Source organism: Neolamprologus multifasciatus, chromosome 19 (genome assembly GCF_963576455.1).
Source record: "Neolamprologus multifasciatus chromosome 19, fNeoMul1.2, whole genome shotgun sequence".
In the NCBI taxonomy this organism is placed as follows: Eukaryota; Metazoa; Chordata; class Actinopteri; order Cichliformes; family Cichlidae; genus Neolamprologus; species Neolamprologus multifasciatus.
This window is the reverse complement of record NC_140457.1, coordinates 1453300-1478306: the sequence shown is the minus strand read 5'-3', so window position 1 is coordinate 1478306 and position 25007 is coordinate 1453300. Positions and strand designations below refer to the sequence as shown.

The 25007-nt window shown below is 40.8% G+C and overlaps 2 protein-coding genes across 2 annotated transcripts; both read right to left on the bottom strand.

Annotated features, from left to right (window-relative positions):
- Positions 1–725: 725 nt before the first annotated feature.
- On the bottom strand, positions 726–9250 carry LOC146495646 (interferon-inducible GTPase 5-like). Its single transcript, XM_085142683.1, has 5 exons — positions 9065–9250; positions 6251–6815; positions 3879–4069; positions 2692–3265; positions 726–1929 (listed from the first exon to the last, which is right to left on the bottom strand). The coding sequence occupies exons 2-5, from the start codon at positions 6798–6800 to the stop codon at positions 1307–1309; spliced, it is 1938 nt and encodes a 645-aa protein (XP_084998809.1). The 5' UTR covers positions 6801–6815; positions 9065–9250; the 3' UTR covers positions 726–1306.
- Positions 6803–24219, bottom strand: LOC146495645 (uncharacterized). The gene is made up of 3 exons (XM_085144248.1): positions 24088–24219; positions 19536–23980; positions 6803–6815 (listed from the first exon to the last, which is right to left on the bottom strand). The coding sequence occupies exons 2-3, from the start codon at positions 23432–23434 to the stop codon at positions 6803–6805; spliced, it is 3912 nt and encodes a 1303-aa protein (XP_085000374.1). The 5' UTR covers positions 23435–23980; positions 24088–24219.
- Positions 24220–25007: the final 788 nt, after the last annotated feature.

The following is a 25007-nucleotide window of genomic DNA, read 5'->3' as shown; positions in this document are numbered from 1 at the left end:
TGAACAATAGAAGAGAACTGACTAATAACACAGTACAAAAGGCCCAGGACCGTGACAATTGATGTGTGTGTGGATGCTTCACAGCTCAAAGCTGGTGAAGACTGCTTTGACTGATTGACATAAGATTTCAGTATTTGATGAGGATAAATCAAAATACTTTTACATTTATTGACTTTGTAAATAATTTTACTTGTTGACATTATGATGAGCTGCCTTAGATATCACAGGCTCCTGAAATAAAGTCACTTATGTTTAAAAATACAACTGAACTATTTGTGAACGTCTGATGTTTAAATTCATATTTGCCCAGATTCCCTGTGTCTGCAGTGACATGTGTATTGGCTGACTCACACAAACATGTACAATCACTTTGTCGTTCATGCTTCACCAACAGGTTGGACGTCTGCTTATTTTCAGTGTTAAGACAGAAATGTGCTGAATGTTGTTCCTCTAATGCATCATTTTCATATTTTACACATCTCTGGTATTCCCTGTGACAAGCTGACATCCGCCAATAATAAATGTATTTTCTATATTCTTATAGTTTAATTAAACATATTAATTTGAGATTACAAAGACAAATACATGTATTACAAACAAGGTAAATATTAGTTTCACCGATATAATAGAAAGTATAATTATTATTATAATTGTGTTGGTTTAACATAAGGTAATTAAATACAATCTGCATAATAAATGTAAATGTAAAGAAACATTTTATGATGTTAAGATGAGAAAACTGTAAAGACTTCAGGTTTTATTGCAGTTATAAAACAGAAAAATAAAGTTTGACTAAACGTGACTTTATTACATGTAACTGATGTACATATTTTTTTCAGTGTGATCGGCTGACGATGTGTTTTGCCAAACGTCTGTTCATCATCAGACACTCTGCATTAAAAGTACTTATTATGCTTTAAGCTACAATATGATAACAAAAGAGTTTCATCACAAAGTAAATCACAAAAGAAGTTCAGATGACGACATTTCAGGAGTAACTATCACATCACCTGATCTGTAAAAGAGTACTGACATCACCTCATCACACAAAGGATTAGAACAAAGCTCTTCTAGCAGCTTTTATCTGAATAATAACATCACATTTGTTCCTGTATTGATGTGATGAGAAGAAATGAGACCTGCTGAGGCCTCTGATACATTTATCAGCTATAGTAGGATAATGGCTCAAATGTGCAGCTGCAACATGATTTGTTTCAGTATATTTATATTTAATGATTTAAACTAATTTCATTTGAACTCTTTTACGTTTCATTCATCTTTTACTTTCAAATTCACACTGATGTGTTCAGACTAAAACTCTTTCAAACACCCTGTGAGCATCATCAGCGAGCTGGTCGAGGACCAAATTCAGAATTTTGTAGGTTGTGGTGAAAGACTGACTCACTGATACTAGAATTCCAAAAAATGAAATAAATCTGAATACTTCCTCTGCTACAATTAATGCAGCTGTGCGTCCCACTTGGACCATCACCTTCAGGAGGAGCTCTTTAGTTATTTCTGCTGCAGCCAGTGGTGAAATGATGACAGCACGTAGATCAGTGTAGGGCACACCTGTTCTGGCAGAAAGTCTCTTCAGAGACGGGATATCGAGACCAAACGCATGAACATATTCTGTGACAACACGAACCAGCACAGCAACATCAACAGCAATATGAAGAACAGGAACTGGAACAGCTGCTACAGCTGCAGACAGAGTGGCCCAGTATATTATTCTGGATTTCAGAGCTTGTTTCTTCTTCCTGATGATCTCTGGGTTGATGTTGGGCATGGCACACAGCAGAACATCTCTCTTGTGTGCAGGAAGGTCTCTGTCTAAGGTCTCATGTAAGACAGAGAAGTCGTACAGGTGGAGCTCAAAGCTGGACACCAGGAAGACCTGTGGAGACTCGATGCCTTGTGTTCGAAGACCTGCGTCACAGAAGAAACACACAGTCAGAGGAGTTAATGAATCCACTGATAGGAAAGCCTATCAGTGGATTCATTAACTCCTCTGACTCCACAGAGTTATGAAGGATTATAGTTTAGTTGTGTATAGTTTAGAATAATCTTGGATCCTATCTGCTGCTGGGAATCATGGGAATGATTAGAGTGTTTTTAATGTAAGATTATTATGAAGAGAAACTGCAGCCCAGAGAGTCTGAACAATACCAAACAAACATCGAGATTAACAGCAGCAGGCAGCTGTTCTTCAAGAAACATCAAACAACTAAAGTATGTTTGTTGATGGAGACAAACACTGGAGAGAAAACTGATTATATGTTTATACATTGTTGACCCAATAAATGAATTTGATTGATAATTTTACCTTGTCAGTCAAAAATGAACAAATAAATTAAAAATCTGTTCTCATCCTAAATTTTGGTATCAGCCTGAGAGAGACAGTAGCAGTTTAATGAGTGATCAGTGTTATAAAGTTCAGCTGTCCAATAAAAGCCTGACCTCTCCAGCAGCTGCAGGAGGACAGATCTAAATAACTTTATACACTTGAAACATCAAATAAAGTTCATACAGCTTCTCTCAGTGATCACTGATAATCAAAGTAATTTGTCATTTTTCTGAGTATGCGATGATGTAAACAACAAAAAATAAAGGTTATTACATTTACACATTTTTAAAGAACACATCCAGAAATTAATCTCACACTGGGATAAATGATCACTGAACACTCACCTTGAACACAGTCTTCTCTGATCTTTGTCAGAGTCCTCTCTGCACTGAAGTTTCTCTTTTTTTTCTCAGCATTTATATCGTTGTCAATCTTTGATCGAACAAAGTAGAACTTTTTCTCCATCTTCTGAATCTCCTGAGAGAGTTTCACGTCATTTTCTCTGAAGCGAGTGGCTGAGATGATGATGAAGAAGTCAAACTTCTCAAATCCAACACGCTTCAGATACTCATCAGCTGGGAACTTGGTGGTGCCGATTCCAGGAAGATCCCATAAAGTAACATTGGGATACTTTGGATGGGGGTACGGTGTGACCTCCATGGTGGTTTCTGTAACACCAGTAGGAGCAGCTCCCTCCTCCTCATCATCACATAGTCCTCTGAGGGCGTTAACAAAGGTGGATTTACCAGAACCAGATTCTCCTGTGATGGCGATATTTAGTGTGATGTTTTTCTCCTTCATCATTAACTTAGTGATCTTTGCAGCAGCTGCTGGTCGGTTATTCTTCAGCAGAGCTTCATTAATTTCTTCTTTAAGTAATGCAAATCCAAACTGGTCGTCTGTGCTTGTACTTAAAGACTGAAACAACAAAAGAGGACAAAATTTACTTTTGTGATTTTAGAGCCATGAAATGTAACTATCACAATCTAACATTATACACACAACTGGCCTAAAATTGCATAATTAAATAATTACACAAACAAAAATAAAATACCTTAAATACAAACTGGAGCCAAATTATGGAGATTCATAATTAATTTCTTAATATTTAGTTTTTTTCTGTCTCAGAGGACTGAAATATTTTCATTGGATTGAAATGGGCTTAAAATAAATCTGTGGTTGACATTTTAATCTCTGAATTGAAAAGTTAAAAAAACAAAATGTTTGTTAGGCTGGAAAGAAAATGATCCCAGCTCAGACCAGCACACAGTGTAAAAACAGTCTGAGATGAGATGCTGTGTGAAGTTACAGGAAATGTTTGAAACCTAAAACTATGATGTCTGTCAGTTTGGATTTAAAGCAGCAGCCAATGATCTGATCAGTGTGTTTTCACACAGGCCACAGTTACACTCATGAGAAAAACATCTTCTCAGTTCTCCTTCCTCAGGATTTACTAAGGTAAGCAGCAGCCAGGTGCTGCTAACTGATCAACAGGACAATGATCCTAAACACAGCAGCAATACAATCTTACCTTGAAAGCTTCTTTCTTCTTGCTGATGATCTCCAGGTTGACACTGGGTGTAGCAAACAGCAGAGCATCTCTCTTGAGTTCAGGGAGCTCTCTCTCTAAGGTCTCATGTAAGAGAGAGAAGTCGTACAGTTTGAGTTTAAAGCTGGACACCAGGAAGACCTGTGGAGACTCGATGCCCAGTCCTCTGAGTCCTGTGTCACAGAAGGAAAACATGTTGTGACAATCACAAAAAGAAAATATAAAATGCTAGCTGTTCTTATTATTAGTTACAGAGAATTATCAGTTGATTCAGCTTCAGTTTCCTGCAACCCTGTGGAACTGCATCGTGAGTTTCAGGTTATTGTTTTGTCACAACATGCTGTTTGAATTCAGTCATTCTGTTTCCTTCAAACATGTGTTATATATATATATATATATATATTTAACTTATTTCATTAATTCATCGTCTAATGTTATATTTGGTCACCGCAGCTCTGCCTGTGAGCACAGAAGCCCCACCCACCTCCTGTTCCAACATTCTGTTAACGCGGGGCAGCCAATCAGAGCAAAGAGGTTGGAAGTGGCCTTAAAACCCAAAACAGCTAATTTGAGGCAACAAGAAAAAGTATACAATCCCACGAAGGCTGAGTGTGTGATTTTTCAGGGGAGACTGAGGGAATAGAGGGTCTGACAACAGTAATATATGAACTCAAAGATGACGTCAGTGCAGGAGAACCTTATTAGACTATGTGCACCTTAACATGTGCTACTTCCGGTGGGAAAACTCCTGCAGGGCGCTTCGTTTCCGGTGTGATATTCTTGTCTTGTTTACGGTCGGGTTTTCCAAAAAAGTCAATCAAATCGACGAATCAAGCGGCGATTTACATTTCTCAAGATGTCTTGGGTATTTACCGGGAATAATTGTAGATGATGTTCATCGACTCTGAGCAAAAGTGAGAAAGGATTGAAATTTCTCAGTATTTGTAAACAGTGATCCCTCGTTCATCGCAGGTGCTATGTCCTAAAAATAACCATCGATAGGTGAAATCTGCAAAGTAGCCAGCTTTATTTTATTTTTTACAATTATTTTAGATGTTTTAGGCTGTAAAACCCGTCACTACACACTTTATACACTTTTCTCAGACAGACATGAACAGTTTCACACTTTTCTCTCTTGTTTAAACTCTCAAAGTTCAAATGTTTGTAGAAAAAAGAAAATAAATAACACATACATATAGGACCTTGGGGGTGGGCACGCTACACGTCATCCAGAAGACCATCAGGGTGTACAACCTCACCCGTGGCGTCGTTGCCCACCTCTCAATTTTAAATACACGTAGACATTGAGGGCTATCAAGAGGGGCTATGCGCTTACCTGCTGCTCTCTGGCAGGTAGCTCCATGCCCTCCTGGGTTTTAAACGCATCTTAGAACACACATGCATCAACACTACATATGAGCGGGTGGAGGGAGGTTTGGAGTCTTCACACCCTCGTTCTCTGCGGCCTGCTGAAGCGGGGGGGCCGGGAGGAGGAGTTGGCCGTCCGATTGGGGTCTGGAGTGTGGGGCCTCCCTGCTGCTGCTGAGTCGGGGCGGTCTGCTTCTCCCCACCCCAGGGAAAAGGGTAACACCACCTGGGTCTGGGTGCAGTTTACCCCCTCCAGGGGCAAGGGTACCTAGACCCGGTTCGTAGAGTACGCTTGGGGAGTGCGATTGTGTGTACTGTGTCTCTTTATGTCTGTCTCCACATTGGGTGAGTGTTGAGTAAGTGCATATGAGAGCATGAGGGTGGGAATGGATGTTTGTATCTGTGTGTGCCTGTATGTCTGTGTCTATATGTCAGGTTGGTATCAGACGCCACCTCTCTGGGGACATCTCAGGCCCTCCAAGGTTTGGAGGCCTATCTCCATAAAAAAAAAATAATTTAAAAATTCCATCTTATCAGGTTTTCTTGCAAAATGCTTTTAGTTTTTATTGAACGTAAAAATGTCCCTTTTTAAACTGAAATCTGGTATCCTATACCTGAGTCAAAAAAAACATATCCAATAATGATTTCATACATTCATTAATGCAAATAGAAATTGGGGGGGGGGGGGGGGTTGTTGTGTTTGGCAGTATGAAGAAATCAGATGATCATGTCCCAACAGGTTTATTTTGTTAATGAATCTCAGAACAATTCTGCATAATTAATTGTAATAAAACTGATTCATCACTGTTGTGCTTTTTTAATGTCAGCTCCTCATGTTTAGCAAAGAAGCTGTGCGTGATGGAGGGACATGGAGATCATTTTTGGATTCAGCACCAGAAAAAAACATAACATTTAACAAAAATATCTCATGCAGCTGAAATATTTTTCAGACTTGTGTTATTTTGCATCTGAACGAGGTCGCTCACCTTGAACACAGTCGTCTCTGATTTTTGTCAGAGTCTCCTCTTCACTGAAGTCACTCTTTTCTCTCTCAGCATTTATATCGTCATCAATCTTTGAGCGAACAAAGTAGAACTTTTTCTTCATCCTCTGAATCTCCTGAGCCAGTTTCACGTCATTTTCTCTGAAGCGAGTGTCTGAGATGATGATGAAGAAGTCAAACTTCTCAAATCCAACAAGCTTCAGATACTCATCAGCTGAAAACTTGGTGGTGCCGATTCCAGGGAGATCCCAGAATTTAACATTGGGATACTTTGGATGGGGGTACTCTGTGACCTCTGAGGTGGTTTCTTTAACACCAGTAGGAGCAGCTCCCTCGTCATCATCACTCACACCTCTGAAGGCGTTAACAAAGGTGGATTTACCAGAACCAGATTCCCCAGTGATGGCGATATTCAGTGTGATGTCGTCCATCCCCAGTGGCTCCTTGATCATTCCAACAGCTGATGGTTTGTCATGGAGTTGTAGAGCTTTAATTTCCTCAGTAACTGATTTACAGTCAGTTTGAACAGCCATCTTTATCCTCGATAACTGCAGTAAGAGAGATGTTCAAAGTTATTACACAACTGGAAAAATAATGATACCTATTTTTTTTCAGTTAACATACTGAAAAAAAATAGGTATTATTTTTTTTTTAATAATACCTATTTTTATTATTATGATGTATGATGTCAAGACCATTTCAGTGTATTGAAATGGTCTTAATACATTTCAAGGCTATGAAAATTCAAAGTTCTTAAAATTTCCTAGCAGGTCTACTGCCATAATATCCGAGTAGAGCTGGGCGATAGAACGATAACGATATGTGTTGCGAAATAACTTTTTCTCGATAGAAAAATGAAACTATTGCGATAGACCTCATCTCTCTCTCTCGCTTCCTTACTTAAAAAAAAAAAAAGAAGAACAGCCAATCCAAATTAAGTAGTGCAGAGCCGAACCAATCACAGCCGCAACGTCACGTGACTTGTTACGTACAGCACAAGTGCCAAGCCGCACATGTGTCTTTGTTTGGGAAGCAGCCAGCCGCCGTGCCGCCCGGGTAATGGAGGAAATGAGTGCGCCGACTAGAGAAAAATCAACCGAGAGCGTGACCGAAGGTTACCGAAGAGAAAACAGATATATACACATATATATATATATACACATATATATATATATATACATACACATATATACACACATATATATATATACACATATATATATACATATATATATACATATATATATATACATATACATATATACATATATATATATATATATATATATACATGTGTGTGTATATATATATATATATATACATATATATATATACATGTGTGTGTATATATATATATATATACATATATATATATACATGTGTGTGTATATATATATATACATATATATATATATACAGGTAGGAGGTAGGAGCCAAAAAGGGTGTAGTTTGTATGTGTGAGCACCCGTGTGTACACCTGTGAGCATGGACGCGCTTGTTTTTAAAAGGTTCCTTCATGTAATGATCTGCTAGAGGGTGTGGGGGGGCCACAGCCCCGTCCACCAGGGCTTGAAGCAGGTATGGTGACAGAGTGAGAGAGTCGGAAAGACAGGACACCTGCTCCACCTCTGTCAACAGGCATATATATATATATATATATATATATATATATATATATATATATATATATATATATATATATATATATACATATATATATACATATATATATATATATATATATATACATATATATATATATATATACATACATATATATATATATATATATGTATATATATATATATATATATATATATGTATATATATATATATATATATATGTATATATATATATACATATATATATGTATATATATATATATATGTATATATATATATATATATATATATGTATATATATATATATATATATATATATGTATATATATATGTATATATATATATATGTATATATATATGTATATATATATATATATATATATATATATATATATATATATATATATATATATATATATATATATATATATATGCCTGTTGACAGAGGTGGAGCAGGTGTCCTGTCTTTCCGACTCTCTCACTCTGTCACCATACCTGCTTCAAGCCCTGGTGGACGGGGCTGTGGCCCCCCCACACCCTCTAGCAGATCATTACATGAAGGAACCTTTTAAAAACAAGCGCGTCCATGCTCACAGGTGTACACACGGGTGCTCACACATACAAACTACACCCTTTTTGGCTCCTACCTCAAAGCACACTGTGCGCTGTCTTACGTGATCTTACGTGCTGCACAATAATGTTTAATATTTAGTATTTACTGTTATATTCCCATAGATTATCACGATGATGTTGGTTATTATGTTGCTCTCTTTTTTGCTTGTTTTCTCTTTTCTTTTTTCTCAACAGGTGATTGATATATATATTGATTTTTTGCCTCCCCCCCCCCATCACCGTTCCTCTTCCCCACTGTTTTTCTTTCCCTCCCTCTCTTTCTTTCTCCCTTTCCTTTCCCCCAGTCATGTCTGTCACGTATGTAGCAACTGAAAATAAAATAAAATAAAGTAAACAATAAAAACAATCAAATAGCCAATATGGCGAGGCCAGGATGGTCCACTTGGTAAAGTAAACCCGTTTGGCATCTTTCTCAGCATTTAGACAATAATTCTGATGGCAAAAGAACCAAATGGGTTAGGCGGTGGGAGGGGGGAAAGAGAATAGAAATAGAAAGAAAGTGACTTTAGCTTAATTCATGAGATAAATTAAAAGAACTTACACTAGATTCCTGCTGATGCTGAAAGTGAAGAAAGCAGCACACTGCAGTCCGTAACAATGGGAGCAGTCGCAGTTTGGCTTTCAGCTTTTGTGGTTAGTCACAGGAAATAGTTCCACCCAAGATAATAACAAATGAACCAATCAGCGAATCTTCATGGGGGCCTCAATAAGATATGTGAAAACACGTGATTTACAAGAAGTCATGTTTCCACAGCAGAACTCAGTGGACTATAGAGTGGAGTGAAAAAAATGTTTTTCTATTTTTTTGTGCTTGTCACACTTTAATGTTTCAGATCATCAAACAAATTTAAGTATTAGACAAAGAGAACACAAGCAAACACAAAATTCTGTTTCTAAATGAAGGTGTTTGTTATTAAGGGGAAAAATCCAAACCTACATGGCCCTGTGTGAAAAAAGTGTTTGCCCCCCCTTAAAATACCTGAAGTGCCTCAATGCTGTGCTTTATATTAATAAGTGTCATATAATTATATAGTGTAGTATTGAATGGACGCGGCCCTGATAATGAAGGCCTTAGACTGTGTGTCCTTTAGCTGGAGACTCACACCCATGTTTGTCTGCAGGAGATGAAAACAGGAAACATCTACCAGTGGAAACTTACTAGAAGGGAGTAGGGCAAGGTCACAGCCTCGCTGGAGCTGAGAAGAGAATAACCTCTGAGTATGCTATGCAACGTGGCTGCTGAATGTCTGTGTAGCTCTGGTGTTTAGACTAGAGTGGGACAGCCTGTAATAAAACTGTTGAGCACATACCACCATTTCAAGATCCACGGCGGAGTGTCATGCAGGACGCATCTCCCTTCTAGAAGTGATTTTGTAAGAGAATAAAAGTATAAAATGTTCTACTGAGCAGTGTGTTGTGTGCCATCAGACGCCATCAGAGGAATCCTATGCATCCTATTTTGACTTTATCCTGCAGGACAGCCTCCTGAAAATCCAGGAGTACCAATAAGCTATCAACCCTCTCAACATTAATTGTTTTTAATAGTCTTTTTACTTTGCTGACCTCACCATCATCAATACGCTTGATATCAATACATCTTTTAATACATCTTTTCTCTCCCACAGTCTTCTCACAGATGCTTTCAACATTTAACACTTTCTTCTGTCCTAACGGCTATCAACAAATTTCCATCCCTGAAAATTTTATCCAGCTGCACTTCTCCAAACATTTTTTTCAACTCTCTAAATCAGCGGTCCCCGACCTTTTTTGTGTTTAATGTCAGACAATATTGTCGTGGATAAATACAACAAAACAAAAACTGTGGTATTTTGTAAATATAATAACAAACCCGAATGCACCAACAACATTGAGAGTAACGTCCTCCTCTCTGCCCCTTAATGCTCTCTGGTCGCTATGGTAACGCGGAAATATTTCTTTCAAAATAAGACACAACTACAACACGGAAAAGACTCAGGGAGTCAAAGAGGAGGTACTGGTACTGTGTGGACTTCCAGTAAACTTCAGTGTTGAGGTTTCCATTCCCTTCAATGCACACGGCGCAGTCCAGGAAAGGCAAACAGTCGTCCTTTGTGTCTTCCTGGTGAACTTGATGTTTTTATCCACAGCGTTAATGTGCGCAGTGAAGGATTCCACTTCTTGTGTTTTGATTAAGACCCAGGTGTCGTCGGGTACTCTCCCTTTAAAAGAGCCAAGAGCCTTTCTTTCCACTTCCTCCAATGTTGGCGACAATAGGTGACACCGGGGAGCCCACAGCACAGCCATGTTTTTGTCGGTGAAAACCCGCGTTGTATTTGAAAAATGTGGTGTTAAGGCAGCGGTCTAATAGTGTGCATGTCTGATCGGGTCAGCTGACTCAGCTCAGGACAGAGTGTCATGGACCTGGCTCTGGGGACTCGGGGTCCGTGAGCAGCGTGGACTATTATTATTATAATTATTGTTATTATTTGGTGATGTGTGTTTTCTCCACGATGCTGTGTTATCTGTGTTCCACTCGTTATATGTATCAGCAGGGTGTGTGTGTGTGTGTGTCTGCGGGTGTGGCTGTAGGACGGAGGACAGGCACCTGCAGTCCTGATGGGTGTGGCCCTGCTGGAAGATTGGCTACACCTGAAGTCCCTGCCACACACCTGTTGCTGATCAGGGCTCGTCGGGGGAGCTATTTAGGAGCGTGTTGGAGCTCAGTAGTAATACACCTGCACTTTTTTTGCCCCCCCCCCCCCCCCCCCCCCCCCCACCCCCCCACCCCACACCTCCCACCCCGTTTGGTCGGATTCGTGCGTGTGCGCATGCGCGTTCAGATGTGCTCGGCGCATGCGCGTTCAGGTGTGAAAACACACCCTCTGGGCGGTATCGACTCCTCCTAGTGGGATGGCTTAGGTTATATAGGTATAAAAGTGATCCTTTCACATTCTAAGACCATCACCGCCACGGCCTAAGGAGCACAGACACATCGCGCTAAGGACCCCAACGACTCACCGACCTAAGGAGCACAGAATACCATCTGCATCAACCATGACACCCAGCCAGGACATCGCCCATGCCACAGCCGCTCTAGGTATGTCTACAGGAGTATGCAGCCGGGGTCCTCAACGTAAAAAGCAACGCTGTGAAAATGCCGTAGATGGGACTGTATTTAAGTTAGAATATCGCGGCGCTGAAGGGTATGTGTATACCATTAAATATACCGAAGGGACAGTTGTGCTTAGTGTAGATTGTGGCGAGGGATTGTTTTGGGGGGAACCCCAAAGCATCTCTACCAAAAACTGGAAGCTCTTCCGGACCGTAGTGTGTGCGGACCTGGACAATGTGGGCTTCCCAGAGGTGCTGTATGTTTCCCAGTGGAACAGTGCATCAGGCCCTGAGCTTTACAGGGTTGAGGCTGATCGTTTCAATCGCAACCCTGAAGACTTTATTTTTCTCAGTGCATGTGATGACAGGGATAGTCTTATTGCTTCCAGAGGGCTTGAAAACTGGAGGTTAAATCCTTACCCTCTAAACCTTGAAGAGCGCACAAGATGGTTTAAGGACTTGTTTTTTATACAGTGGTGCGACTGGAGAGGTTTGTCGCGTCTGTTTAGCCAGATTGACGACGCGATCAAGAGGGACAGACTCAACACTGCGTACGAGAGTATTAGAAAACGCCTTGTTTTTGACGATCTGGCGAGTTGTCCGAAGACTGGTTTGCCTGCTACCCTGTGCAAACCTAAAATCATAAGACCTTCCGACAACTAAACAATAAACTGGTAGGTTTAATGTGAGGGGTGTGTGTGGGGTTGCGTGTGTATCTATGTGACAAATTAAGAGCTTGTGGTTTTCATTTTACAGAGAATGACTCGCCGTCGTGGGACCTGTCAGAGTCACCATCAATAGGGCTGCTAATCCCGACCCCCCAGACTCCACCACCCTCACCATCATGCTCACAGGACCCCCTCATATCAGACCTGTGGGAGGAAACTGTAATCGACATCAAACTCGCAACTCTCCACCTGTTGATGTTGGCGCTGAATGAGTTTCTACAAGAGACATGTTACGGATGCCAAACAGGCCACCCCAGTCAGGTGCAACACAGCTGCTTGCAGGAATTGTCTGAGTATTTCTTCGACACCTACTATGACGATGTGATGATAAGGCTCAAGACTGACCGATTCATCCCAGCCATCCAGCTGTTTGTACGCTCAAACACCACAGATGGGACTGGAACACAAATCCGCAGAGTTGCAGAACACCTCATGTGTGAACTGAGATCAGAGCGAAATATAGTATGCGCCATTAATGACAACATTGTGGACCTGCTAGAAGCAAGTACTTGCGCCCGACGTGTTAAACCAGCCATGCTCCGCATGATTGGAAACTACTGGGGTGGGAGACACCTGGTTTAATGTGTGCTGTTCAAGTATCCATTGTCTGTGATTGTGTCTGTGTGAAAATTAAATAAAAAGACGTGTTAACACCAACTTCTTAGTCATTTGTGGTTTGCACAGTCATGGAAAGCACATTGCATAAAATATATCATGATCCAGCCCATCCTGCGGGGTTGGCCAGTTTAAATAAGCTACGTATAGCGGCAGGGGAGGCATCAGGTGTAACACCTCCAATATCTCAGGTCAAACATTATTTAGAACAAGACGACACTTACACACTCCATAAACCTGTGAGGATCCATTTCCCCAGAAATAGAGTATTGGTGACAGGGATCGACAAACAGTTTCAAGCCGATCTGGTTGACATGTGTGAATATGTGTCAGATAATGATAATGTGAGATATCTGCTAACATGTATAGATGTATTCTCAAAATACGCATGGGTTAGATGCCTAACAAACAAGACAGCGAATGTTGTATCAGCTGCTTTTGAGGATATACTTAGTGAGGGTAGGATCCCTGTGAAACTACAAACAGATGAAGGCAAAGAGTTTTATAATACAACCTTTAAACACCTAATGGAGCGATATAATATCAAGCATTTCTCAACAGCTAGCGAGGTTAAATGCAGTATTGTCGAGAGATTCAATCGTAGCTTCAAGGGTAGAATGTGGAAGTACTTAACATCAGCCAACTCCCGAAGATATGTAGATGTCATACCAGATCTCACACAAGCATATAACAATGCTTATCACAGATCTATCCAAATGGCTCCGGCAGAGGTGAATAAGGATAATGAGAAGTCGGTGTTTAACGCGCTGTACAAAACGAGGCCTCAGAGGGAACTGTGCTTTAAATTTAATATTGGCGACACTGTACGAATATCAAAACTGAGAGGAAAGTTTCGAAAAGGATACGAGCAGACCTACACCGATGAGATTTTCACAGTCAAGGAACGTATAGGGAGACAGCCCCCAGTGTACAGACTAGCGGATCTAGCTGGAGAGGTATTGAAAGGGTCATTTTATGAGCCTGAGATACAACGTGTGGTTGTTGATGAAAACAAAACATTTAAAATTGAAAACATATTGGCTAGAAAAAAAGTGGGTCGGAAAAAGCATGTGCTAGTGAAATGGCTAGGATGGCCCGACAGCTTTAATTCGTGGATTCCAGAGAAAGACATCGTTGAGGCGTAATTAACTCAGATGACACAGCTCTACACACATTCATTTAACACTGAGCATAGACGGAGAAAGCATGAATAAAAAGAACAACAACAATGCAGGCTTCTATGTAAGCCTCTTCTCGAATGCTTCGGCGCATGTTTACCCGGGTAATAAGATATCTAATTTTAGAACAAAGCTAGCAAAACCTATCGTTTTGGATCAGCCGTATGAGGTTGCTGTTATAGAGATACAGTACCCACGCATATGGATGTCTTTTCCACAATCAGATTCGCAAGTGGAAATTCATGACCCAGTCAAAGATGGAACCATCGCCGTAACCATGATCGAACTGTCTGTGGGTCATTATGCATCTGTGGAACAGATAATAAAAGAATTTAATTTTAAATGTCAGCAGTACCAAACCACTGGAGACCTTAAAATGCAATACAACACAGTTACTAACCATGCCTGTGTTATGGGACCTAGGGGCACTATTCTCACATTTAGAGGGAGACTGGCGGAAATCCTAGGATTCGAAACAGGAGAGCCGTTTGTACTTCATTATAAAAACACATATGCCCCGCACCCCGCAGACATATACGGGGGAAAATATAACATCTTTATTTATGCAGATATCGTTGATTACCAGCTTGTGGGTGACGCCCACGCGAGGCTATTAAGAGCTATAAATATCACGGACGATGACCGCCGCTTGCCTATTCTACAATTTGACAGCCCACACTACACACCTGTGTCAAAGACATTGATCGACGACATAGAAATTGATTTGAAAGACGATCGAAATCAACACATACCCTTTTTATACGGCAAGGTGTTTGTCAAGTTACACTTCCGACCGATAACCCAGCATTTTTGAAAAAAAGGATGGCCGTCTACAACACTGATGACTCAAAATATGTAAAATACTACTTATCACAGGCTGGTGGAGAGCTCGGAGGGTATGTTGGGACCAGTACGCAATATGGGTCAGGGCTGGGTGGTTTGTTCCGCAGCTTGTTTAGATTTGCTGTACCACTGTTTAAAAAAGGAGTTAGCATAGTCAAACCACACCTAAAAACAGCCGCATCGGGCATAGTGTCTGATGTCATAACCAACATAACCAGACCCTCAACCACTAAGCAGGACGGTAGCGGATTGTATGTGTATACGCCCAGACCATCTAAGACCCCACCCCCAGGGCAACCGTTGTCTAAAAAGCGTAAAACCACAAAACCTAGCAGGAGAGCTAGCAAACGGACACCGTCACGCAGAGTGAAAAGACCCAGAACCAGTCGTTCTAAAACTGCAGCGTTTGACATATTCTAAATGGCACTGTTACACAGTCATTCTGGAGAATGTGTAAAAACAGAGCTGGACCTGTTTACTGTTCCCTACACACAGACTAGCATTGAGAAAAGTACATTTATCGAAATCCCACCTGTATCTGCAATCACTGATGGAGGGCCGATCGAGTTTTACATCTCATCGTCCGGTGAAGATTACCTGGATCTAAATGACTCATATATCTACACACGTGTGAGAATCACAAACGCTGATGGCTCAAACCTGGCTAGGGACGCTAATGTAGGATTTATTAATTATCCTGGATGCAGCATATTTAGTCAAGTTGATGTTAATTTGGGAGACCGGCTCATTAGTCAATCATCCAACACATATCCATACAGAGGTGTGATAGAATGTCTTATCAATTATAATAAGGACACTTTAGACACACAGTTCAGCACCGGGTTATTCTGTAAGGATACATCATCACACATGAATGACACATCTATAGAAGGAGAGAACCAGGGCCTGGTGACCAGAGGTGGCTACACAGCAAATAGCAGTATTGTTGAATTGATTGCACCAGTACATGCAGACCTGTTTTTTCAAGAAAAACTGTTACTTAATGGAATCGACCTGTCACTGAAATTTGTGCGCTCTAAAGACGAATTTGCTCTCATGACAGCGGATGCCAATGCATACAGAGTTAAAATTGTCTCAGCCAGTCTCTTTGTCAAGAAAGTTAGTGTATCACCGACCGTCAGACTTGCACACAGCAAGGCATTGCACCATGCAAACGCAAAATACACGGTAGACAGAGTGTCTTTAAAGACCTTCTCCATACCTGCAGGGGCTAGAATATCAACAAATGACAATTTATTTATGGGTAGGATACCTAAATTTGTGATCATTGCATTTATAGACAATGAAGCATACACTGGCTCCTACCAGCGTAATCCATTTCATTTTGAAAACTGCGATATAGAATTTATGTCTTTATATGCTGATAGTCAGGCTTATCCTGCTAAACCATTCCAGCCCAATTTCCAGAGAAAACACTATACCAGAGAATTTTACCAGCTGATACAAACCACAGGAAGACATTTAAAGGATAGATCTTTAGCTATTACGCGTGCGGACTTTGGTAACGGCTACACTTTATTCTGTTTCAATCTGGAAGCTGACGAAGGACATTCAGGGAATGTGTCGTTAATTAAAACAGGGAACGTGAGATTGGAAACCCGTTTCAGAAATCCACTACCCCGTACAGTGAACCTCTTGTGTTATTCGGTATTTGATTCAGTCATTGAAATATCTAACATGAGACAGGTGCTCTTGGACTACTATTGAGACAAAAACGGTCATGAACACTATAGAACTATCAGCCGTGATCGGCAGCATTATCAATAAAAACACACATTTCCTAGGCGTGTTAGCCTATGATCAGCTAACCACTGAACGGCTTCAAAGACTCCCTGCTATGAGTATTGTAAACACCCACCCTTCTACGATGCCCGGGGAACATTGGCTTGCTGTTTATATTTCGAGAGACAGACGCGGTTATTTTTTTGATAGTTTTGGTCACTCGTTAGACAGTTTTCCCCCAGCAATAAAGATGTTTCTTCTAAAAAACTGTTCCACTGTTTTATATTCAGGAAAACAAGTGCAGAACGACTTCTCCATCACATGCGGTCAACATTGTGTATTTTTTTTATATCATGTGCAAAATGGTGTATCTTATGAGCGTGTGCTTAACATGTATGGGTCTGATTTAATTTGTAATGATGCTATGGTGTGTCGATTTGTCAACAACATACAACCTGTTGCTGTATGCAGTGATTACGTGTGTGTGCAATGCGGATACTGACATGTACTAATGAGAATAATAAAAACAACATGAGAGCATGATAATCGAGTCAATGGTATTTATTATCAAATCTCGTATATAAATATATAGATTTACAACATACATTGTTTAAACATAAATAAAAGAAATCAAACATTAAGCCGTAATAAAAAAGAAAAACATATATTTAACAATAATAAAGACATAATATATTTAACAGTAATAAAATAAAACAAAACAAAACAATTTAGCAGCAATAAGTGAAAAAAAAACATTACAGTAGAAAAAACACCAAACAGCAAATATTTTTAGCAGAAAAACAATTTCAGGTGCAATAAGAAAAAACCTGAATTCAAAAATCCAACCACTCTACAGGACCCCCCTTTAATTTGTTTTTTTTATTCTTTATTTTTTTTAGTGTACTATGTCGCAGCGGTCCACCAGGGGTGATCTTTTTTGGTGTGTGTTTTAAAAAACCAGGGTCTTCAGACAGTGTGTGATCGGTTTTATACATGGCGACGGTCTTACGTATGCCTGTGTTAGATATGGCTGATAACGGTACGTTTAAATCTGAGACAGCTTTTAAAAACTCTGTCCAGCCGATAGGTCTCAAACCCTCAGAGGGTGCGTGTGTGGTTGTGACGCCTTTAATTAGATCATAAATGTGTGAACCAGGGATGGTGTGTTTATCAACAACAATTTCGCCTTTGTCGTTGTAAGAGATCAAGTGTGGCGAACGGCTCACCGCTGATAGAATAAGTTCTGCATTCCTCCTACACCTTTTAGGTATGTGTGTTAAAACATTCTCCGCAACAAGATCCCTCACCCCTGCATCACCATGAACAGGCGATGTGTCCGCCGACTGGGGTTGCACATCCCTGTTAAATTGTTCAGGTAATGATAAAGACAATACATTCTTTTCACGGGCACCTTGTCTCACAAGGGTAAGGTATCTTTGGAGAATATCGCTGTATTTTTTAGCCTTCTCATACACATCTATGTCAGAATCTTGTAACACTTGTAACATCTCCTTGTCCAACTCGTTCTGAGACTGTTGTCTGATGCTGCCTGTTTGCTGCTGCTGCTGCTGCTGCTGTTGCTTTATTAAGTCCAACTGGTGTTGGGGTACCAAAAACATCTTTTGCACATGTTCCATTTTCACCTGTTTGCTATCAGACTGGTTATGAAAGGGATTGCAGCCCCTAATAGCGGCAGTAAAAACCCTCCAGATTGGTTGATTGTCTTTCTCTTTTTCAAAGTTTTTATTTTTTTGTCTGCAATCAGTCTGATTATTGATTTTTTCTTTTTCAGCTGTTTGTACTGCTGATTGGTCAGTGGTATGTTACCATGCAATACATTAAAGGCTATCTCACACAGCGCATTGATAAAATCTAAGTTTGAATTACTAATAATAACTCTGCGTAGAGTAGGAGGAGCCCTGTATATCATCTCCAACAGAGACAGATTCCTCCGCATGCGTGATGACATCCTTTCACCTCTTTGCTGATTTTTGTTTTGGAATGTAAACAACCGGACGCTCTGATAGTAAATTTGTTCTGAGTCTTAAATAGTCCGGGGTCTTAGCTTTATAGTCTATTAAAAGATACCCGTATGTTGTGGATGTGGCATCATTAAACGCTTCTATAAAATATTTAGTATTACCCGGAAACATTTGCCTACCTAAAAGCATAACCTGATATTTATCTCTCGGATTTTTAAACAATATTAGATAGTTAGTGTTCAAGGAAATGGTTCTACTGGATTTTCCTTGAATAAACAAATTCTGAACTAGATATATACAACTCAAATTCCTATGATGCACATACTTTGTGAACACATTTTGAACTTCTAAATTGTTAGCTGCATCGTTCATTACATCGTCTATAATTAACAAATTGTTCTTTTCTGCAGGAAGAAGGGTGTCATCAGCAAGAGATTCGGGTATACCGTTAACAAAGTTTATGTCTCTTATCTTAAGAAGCTGGTCATATAATGGCTGCCAGCATGAGTATATATATACAATATTGTCAATGCTGCATGATATAATCCGGGAAGAATTTTCAATTATGCTTTTAACAAAAAAAGTCTTGCCGCAGTTACTGGGACCGCTGACCACCATACTGAACGGGTGCTGCAACCGGGCGTCAAACCCCTGTTCTAATTTAAAATCCATAAGGTACGGTTGTATAGTCTGGGAGCACACGGCGCTTATTGTAAACAACTTTAACTTTTTTCACAATGGTTTTATTCTTCAAATGAAGCTTCTTTTTATCGCGTCTGATGCTATCAGACACGGCAACTAGGTGTGCGTCTGATGTCTGATTGGTTACAAACTTGTGGACTAAACCTTTCAAGGATTCATGGGTGACAACTTTTGAGTTTAGTGCGTTCAGTGTCACGCCTTTACATTTGACCTGGGTCTTGCCCAACGATGTGTGATACGCGTAGCATTTTGGCCCACCGGAAACAAATTCCGCTATGTAATCCTCCACACCACCCTCTCCACAGTCTAATTCGCTTGTGAGATCCCCCAGAAACGGACCTAGAGGAGGCATCCACTCGCCAGGGCGTGCCGTGAAAATGACACTGTCCGTGTCACAATACAGCACGCGCTGCTGCAAGTTGTCTAGCAAATCATACAGCATGAGTCTGGCGTGTGCAGTGGTCATGGCCCCGACAAAAACATTAACGTCCTTAACACGGGAAGCTCTACCATCAGCATGCCGCCACTGCACCATTGCGACGTCGTCAGAGATGAAACAAAACTGACGCACGTCGTACTGGTCGCTAAACATTAGCTGGCTAAATCTGGAAGGGTCTGTAATGAGCTCAGATGATGCCATATTTGACCACATGCTGAAACGACCCCATAACGAGTTTAGCAACAGCTTGTTACAGTTACGAACAGCTTTATTTACACAAATCTTGGATGGGTCTAACATTATTCCCTCCTTCTCATAATACTCGTCTATGTACTTCTTCTGTTCGTCAGGTGTCTTGACGTGTTCAGGATACCCCGAGGCCTCCTGTTTGAGTTTTAGGAAGGCTTTCACATAGTCTTTAAACAATGTGTCGGTCTTATTGGGGAAATGCCACACCTCATCAATAGCAAGAACCTTGTATCCCTTCTCAACAGCTTTTTCAAGCTCAAATGAGACCCAAGTGCCTTTCAATACCCGCTCACTGTCCCTGTGCCCACATGCAGTATGCTGGTTTTGGTCTTCAGCACACATGCTGCAGAGTGGAAACATCAGTTTTCCGTGGCACCTGTAGGGAAGGACGGGGTGAAAAAGACCCTTAGGGGGGAGCACTGTGCATTTAACAAAGCCGAAATAATTTTCTATCTTGTCAAAGTTGGTGTAAATGACTTGAGGGTGTCCTACAGGATAGTCTTTTTTAGACTGCACTGTGGGATAGAGACTGGTGAAGTCGTAGTAAAATATTTTTTCATCACAACCAGTCTTGTGGTACAGCTTTATAGCATTTGTGCGACCTCCAAAAAGAGCGTCTCGGGGATTCATGCGTTCTGGCTTTCTGTATGTGTGCATGAAAGCCACAACTGTAGGGTCTGTCTGCTTCAAGCCAGCCCATTCACATTCCCACATCACTATTACGCTCACACTGTGTTGTGATCTCAGTGCATCAACTTTGTCACAAAACATGCGATGCAGCAGTCCATAGGATGCTTTGCTGACAGGATTAACTTCGCTCTCGGGGTAACATTTAACACAGCCGTGGTGAAAACATCCTGCAAATTCATAAGCTGTATTACTTGTGGGGTCAAAACCGTCCACAAAATACGGTCCAACCCTCTGTTCGCCTCCTCTGAGAGCATGTTTTACCACTTTGTTGGTGGTATGGGACACGTATTGAAACCATTCGATAGAGACGTTAGAAAACGTCTTATTCTGCTCAACGTATGCCCCGTCATACGTGAGAGCGAGCATGTCTCTAGGCAGAAACAGCGTTTTATACACACCCATACTAAATGCAGCCAAGGTGGTATACATGAATGGATCAACTTGTGTACAACCCAGTAACGTGTCACGATAAATGCTGCATGCTTTACGCAGGACATCAACATCGTTAACACAGTAACGCCTGAGTTCAGCCTGAAAATCAAAGGGATTCTGTGAGGCAACCTGGTACCATTCCATGAATCGCACCTTATCGCTTTCAGACATGTACTCATAGCCGTAGAAGGAGGGGTCTGGGTACGGGCCCACATAATGCTCATTATCCCTCGTATTAAACCTGTGTGGGAAATGGCCCTTCTGCAGGTCTTGAAAACCTAAAGCAGAGGGTATTTTGGCAAGGCCCATGGGCAAAAAGCTGAACGAATCAATCCATCGCTGGTCATAGTCCCTGTCATACATCAAAATCACACGGCTGCCGCTCATTATGACACTAGGTGTTATGCACTGTCTGACAAAGTACTCGAGGAGTATGTAGTTGTCAAAGCCAGATGCATTATGTGCTATGAAAGTGTACCCACGAAACCTTGGGCGTCTGTAATGTTGCACAAACGCCTCCACACACTTTAATGTGTTAAATGTGAACTTATTGCCCTTCAGATCAGACGCACACACAAAGTTAGCCTCGTGTTTACCGTTGTGGTACCTAGTCTCGAAATCATATAAAATGTATTTATCGGTAGGCTTCTGTTTTTCAACAGGCTGTATGAAACACTGATGGTCGGAGTCTCCGGTTAATTTAGGCTCGCGGCAGTGCTCGCATCTAGGCTGGGCACATCTGTGTGGCGATTTCTTGGATTCTTTATATGTGGTGCCACAGTGCATGCAATGTTTCATATTATCACAGGGGATCATGTTGTGTTTTAATTCTGGTAATTTGTGTTGCTGGTAACAGTGTTGTGATTTGCAGATGCGGTTACAGTCGCTGCATTTCACTGTGGGACCCCTGTGGTGTTGACAGAGTGTATAACATGTGTTACATCTATGTTTACAGGAATGATGTAATGGTGAATTATATGTACTGTAACAGAAATTACACACATAGGATGCACCAAGAAAAGCGGTTGGGTTTAAAATCATGTGGTAATGTTGATTATGGAGATACATCATCAACGTGTTTGTGTTTGGCTCTTCATGTGTGAAAAAACATTCCAGGCGTTTACGCCCTTCTGTGTGGTAATAGATTACAATCTTAATGTTGAAGTGCTTCTCAAATTTACTGACATCTGTGAATGATACTTGCTGCTTGTCGCATAGACCTACTTCAGCATGCATCCGTTTAGCTGTAGCGAGTTTTTCTAGCTCAGAGGCTGATGAGTTTAATGAATGTGCTATACATAGGGAGAAGCACAAATTGTTGTGTGTGTTGTTTGGTGTGTATAAATGTCTGCCTTTCTTTGAGAGAATCTCATCATAAGGGATTTGTGCCAGTCTTAAGCGAGCCCCACCACTACTGTTCTGAGCTACCGTGACAATAAACTCTAATTCATCATCACCGATAGATTCATCATTACTCTGCATAACTTGTGCAATTCGATCGAGAAACAGCTCCGGATCATACCGATCATCAGCGTTTAAAACAGCCTGAACATCTGAAGCCAGCGAGGGGCCACGCAGGACTACGTTTAGAACGCTGCCCTGTTGAGATCCATCCACAGCTCGGTCTACCACATTGGCTAAGCACTCGCGCACTCGCGCAGGTACTTGTTCTGGATGATCAAGACTTATACCCCTAAAATCAAGGCGCTCACGCAATTCGCGAGCATTAAAATTAGGTATCTCTCTAATGTGTGGCTGGGAGCGCCTGCCAGATCCAGATTGCACAACGGGCTCAATCACGATAGTATCACTTTGTGAGAAATTTACAATGACTGAGGGGGTGTGTGGTGTTGCAGCGGTGCCCGGACACGCATGTGCGTCTGTAGTACTAGTAGAAGCGGTAACAGACTCAATAACAGCAGCAGCAGCAGCAGCAATACGGTTAGCATCAGTAACAACAGTGGTCCGAGCATCACCTGATGTACTACCACTATTATTAACAACAACAATAGACCCATCAGCAATAGCAGGCGTAGGAACAGTCTGACGAGGATGTGTATCAGATGAGGCTGATGCAGGCACACTATTAAGTCTAGCTATAAAATTGTCTAATTTGTTATCTGTTTCTTCAGCCCACTGCATAAAAGCCTCTAAGTCAAAACATCTAACAGGACTGGAGGTTCCGTTATTATGTTTAAATAATTTATTTGGAGGGTCCATGGTCTGGATTTTAAAAGTCAGGGACTTGAAATTTTGCTGCAGATGATGTCTAATGTACTACACACTTTTTTTATGAATTTGATAAACTGTTGGTTTTGTATCTGTGCTTCTTGGTGGTATTGATTGAGTCTAGCTTCAATCAAACATAATTTATCAACTAATGAAGCTATATGACTCTGTTCAACAGGTTGAGCGTCTGAAACCTTCATGTAAGCATCATACGCCGCTGATATTTGAGAGTCTGTTATACCGTCGTCTTCAAAATCTACGTGTGAATCAATGCTATTTCTGACACATTCTGGTGGGGTGGGTATATGAACAAGATCGAAATCTGATATACTGTATTCAAAAACATCAGAGAAATCACGAGGCAAGCACTCACTCGGGGGTGTTGCAGGACCGCTGATGAAGATCGCTTCTGATTCTCCACTGTTGCACAAAGCTCCAGGTTTTTGTTGTTCTGGGAGGTCGATACTGCTTAAACATTCCAAAAACGTCTGGAGTACGGTGTCCTGATCATTATGTGGAGGGGTACTGTGCTGCAGTCTGTGAAGATAGATATGTGTTAAAACATTTATACAAGCACCCATTTCAAACAGAATAAGCGTGTCTCCCTCTCTATCTCTTTTTATCTAATTTATATATATATATACCTTGTAGTGTGCGTTATTCCTGACGGCCCTGGTTCTCCGCACATAAGGTTCTCTGGCGTGGCTCTGTATGTGTAAAACGGTCGGTTTTAGAACATTTGGAATTGTTTAAACCCATTTGCTGTTTTTTAAATACACAATTATACACCCCGTTGTATACATACCTTTTGTAAGGATTGGCTCTGTGGTCGCGGTGTCTGAATGTTTTCCTGCTCAGTTTGTTAACCCTGGAACAAATCAAAGAAAAACTCTGTTATTATATAATTTAAAACAATCGCAACCTTAAAACATACATACGATTAAAAATCGCGTAATTCTGTACACACCTTGTGCCTGTTAGAGATGTTGTTCCATCTTTAAAATCCCCCGTTTCTAAAGAAAAGGGTGCTGTGCCGTTCTCCCGAACTCCTGAAAATTAAGCTTTTGTTTTAGGAAAAAGATAGTTTGAATATCCTATAATATGTTAACATAACACTTTTAAAAATACAATAATAGGTTTTGTTTTACTTACCGCTTAAGATGTCCATGTTATAAAGAACGATGATAGTTTTGATGGTCTCAAAGAAAGTAATGTTGTCGCGACGAATGGTGAGTTCACCCTGAGCTTCGCATAGGTCTCGGTTAAATACCTTCTCCAGGAACAATGCCAGTACACAACTGCTTCACACCTTAAGTTCACACTCCCATGCTACTTCCCAGAGTTCTCGAAGAGACAAAAGACACCTAGTCTGGAGGTCCTGTTTCCCACCATCAACCTTACTACACCCCACCCTCCCCCCTACCATTTGTCTAGACAGGTTTGCCTTAGTTCAACATTGCGAAATCCCGATTTTTAAATAAAATGATCGCATCAACCCTGTAAAGAAAACTAGTTAAATTAAATAAAACGCTTGTGAACATGCCGACATTACCCATTCGGAAGA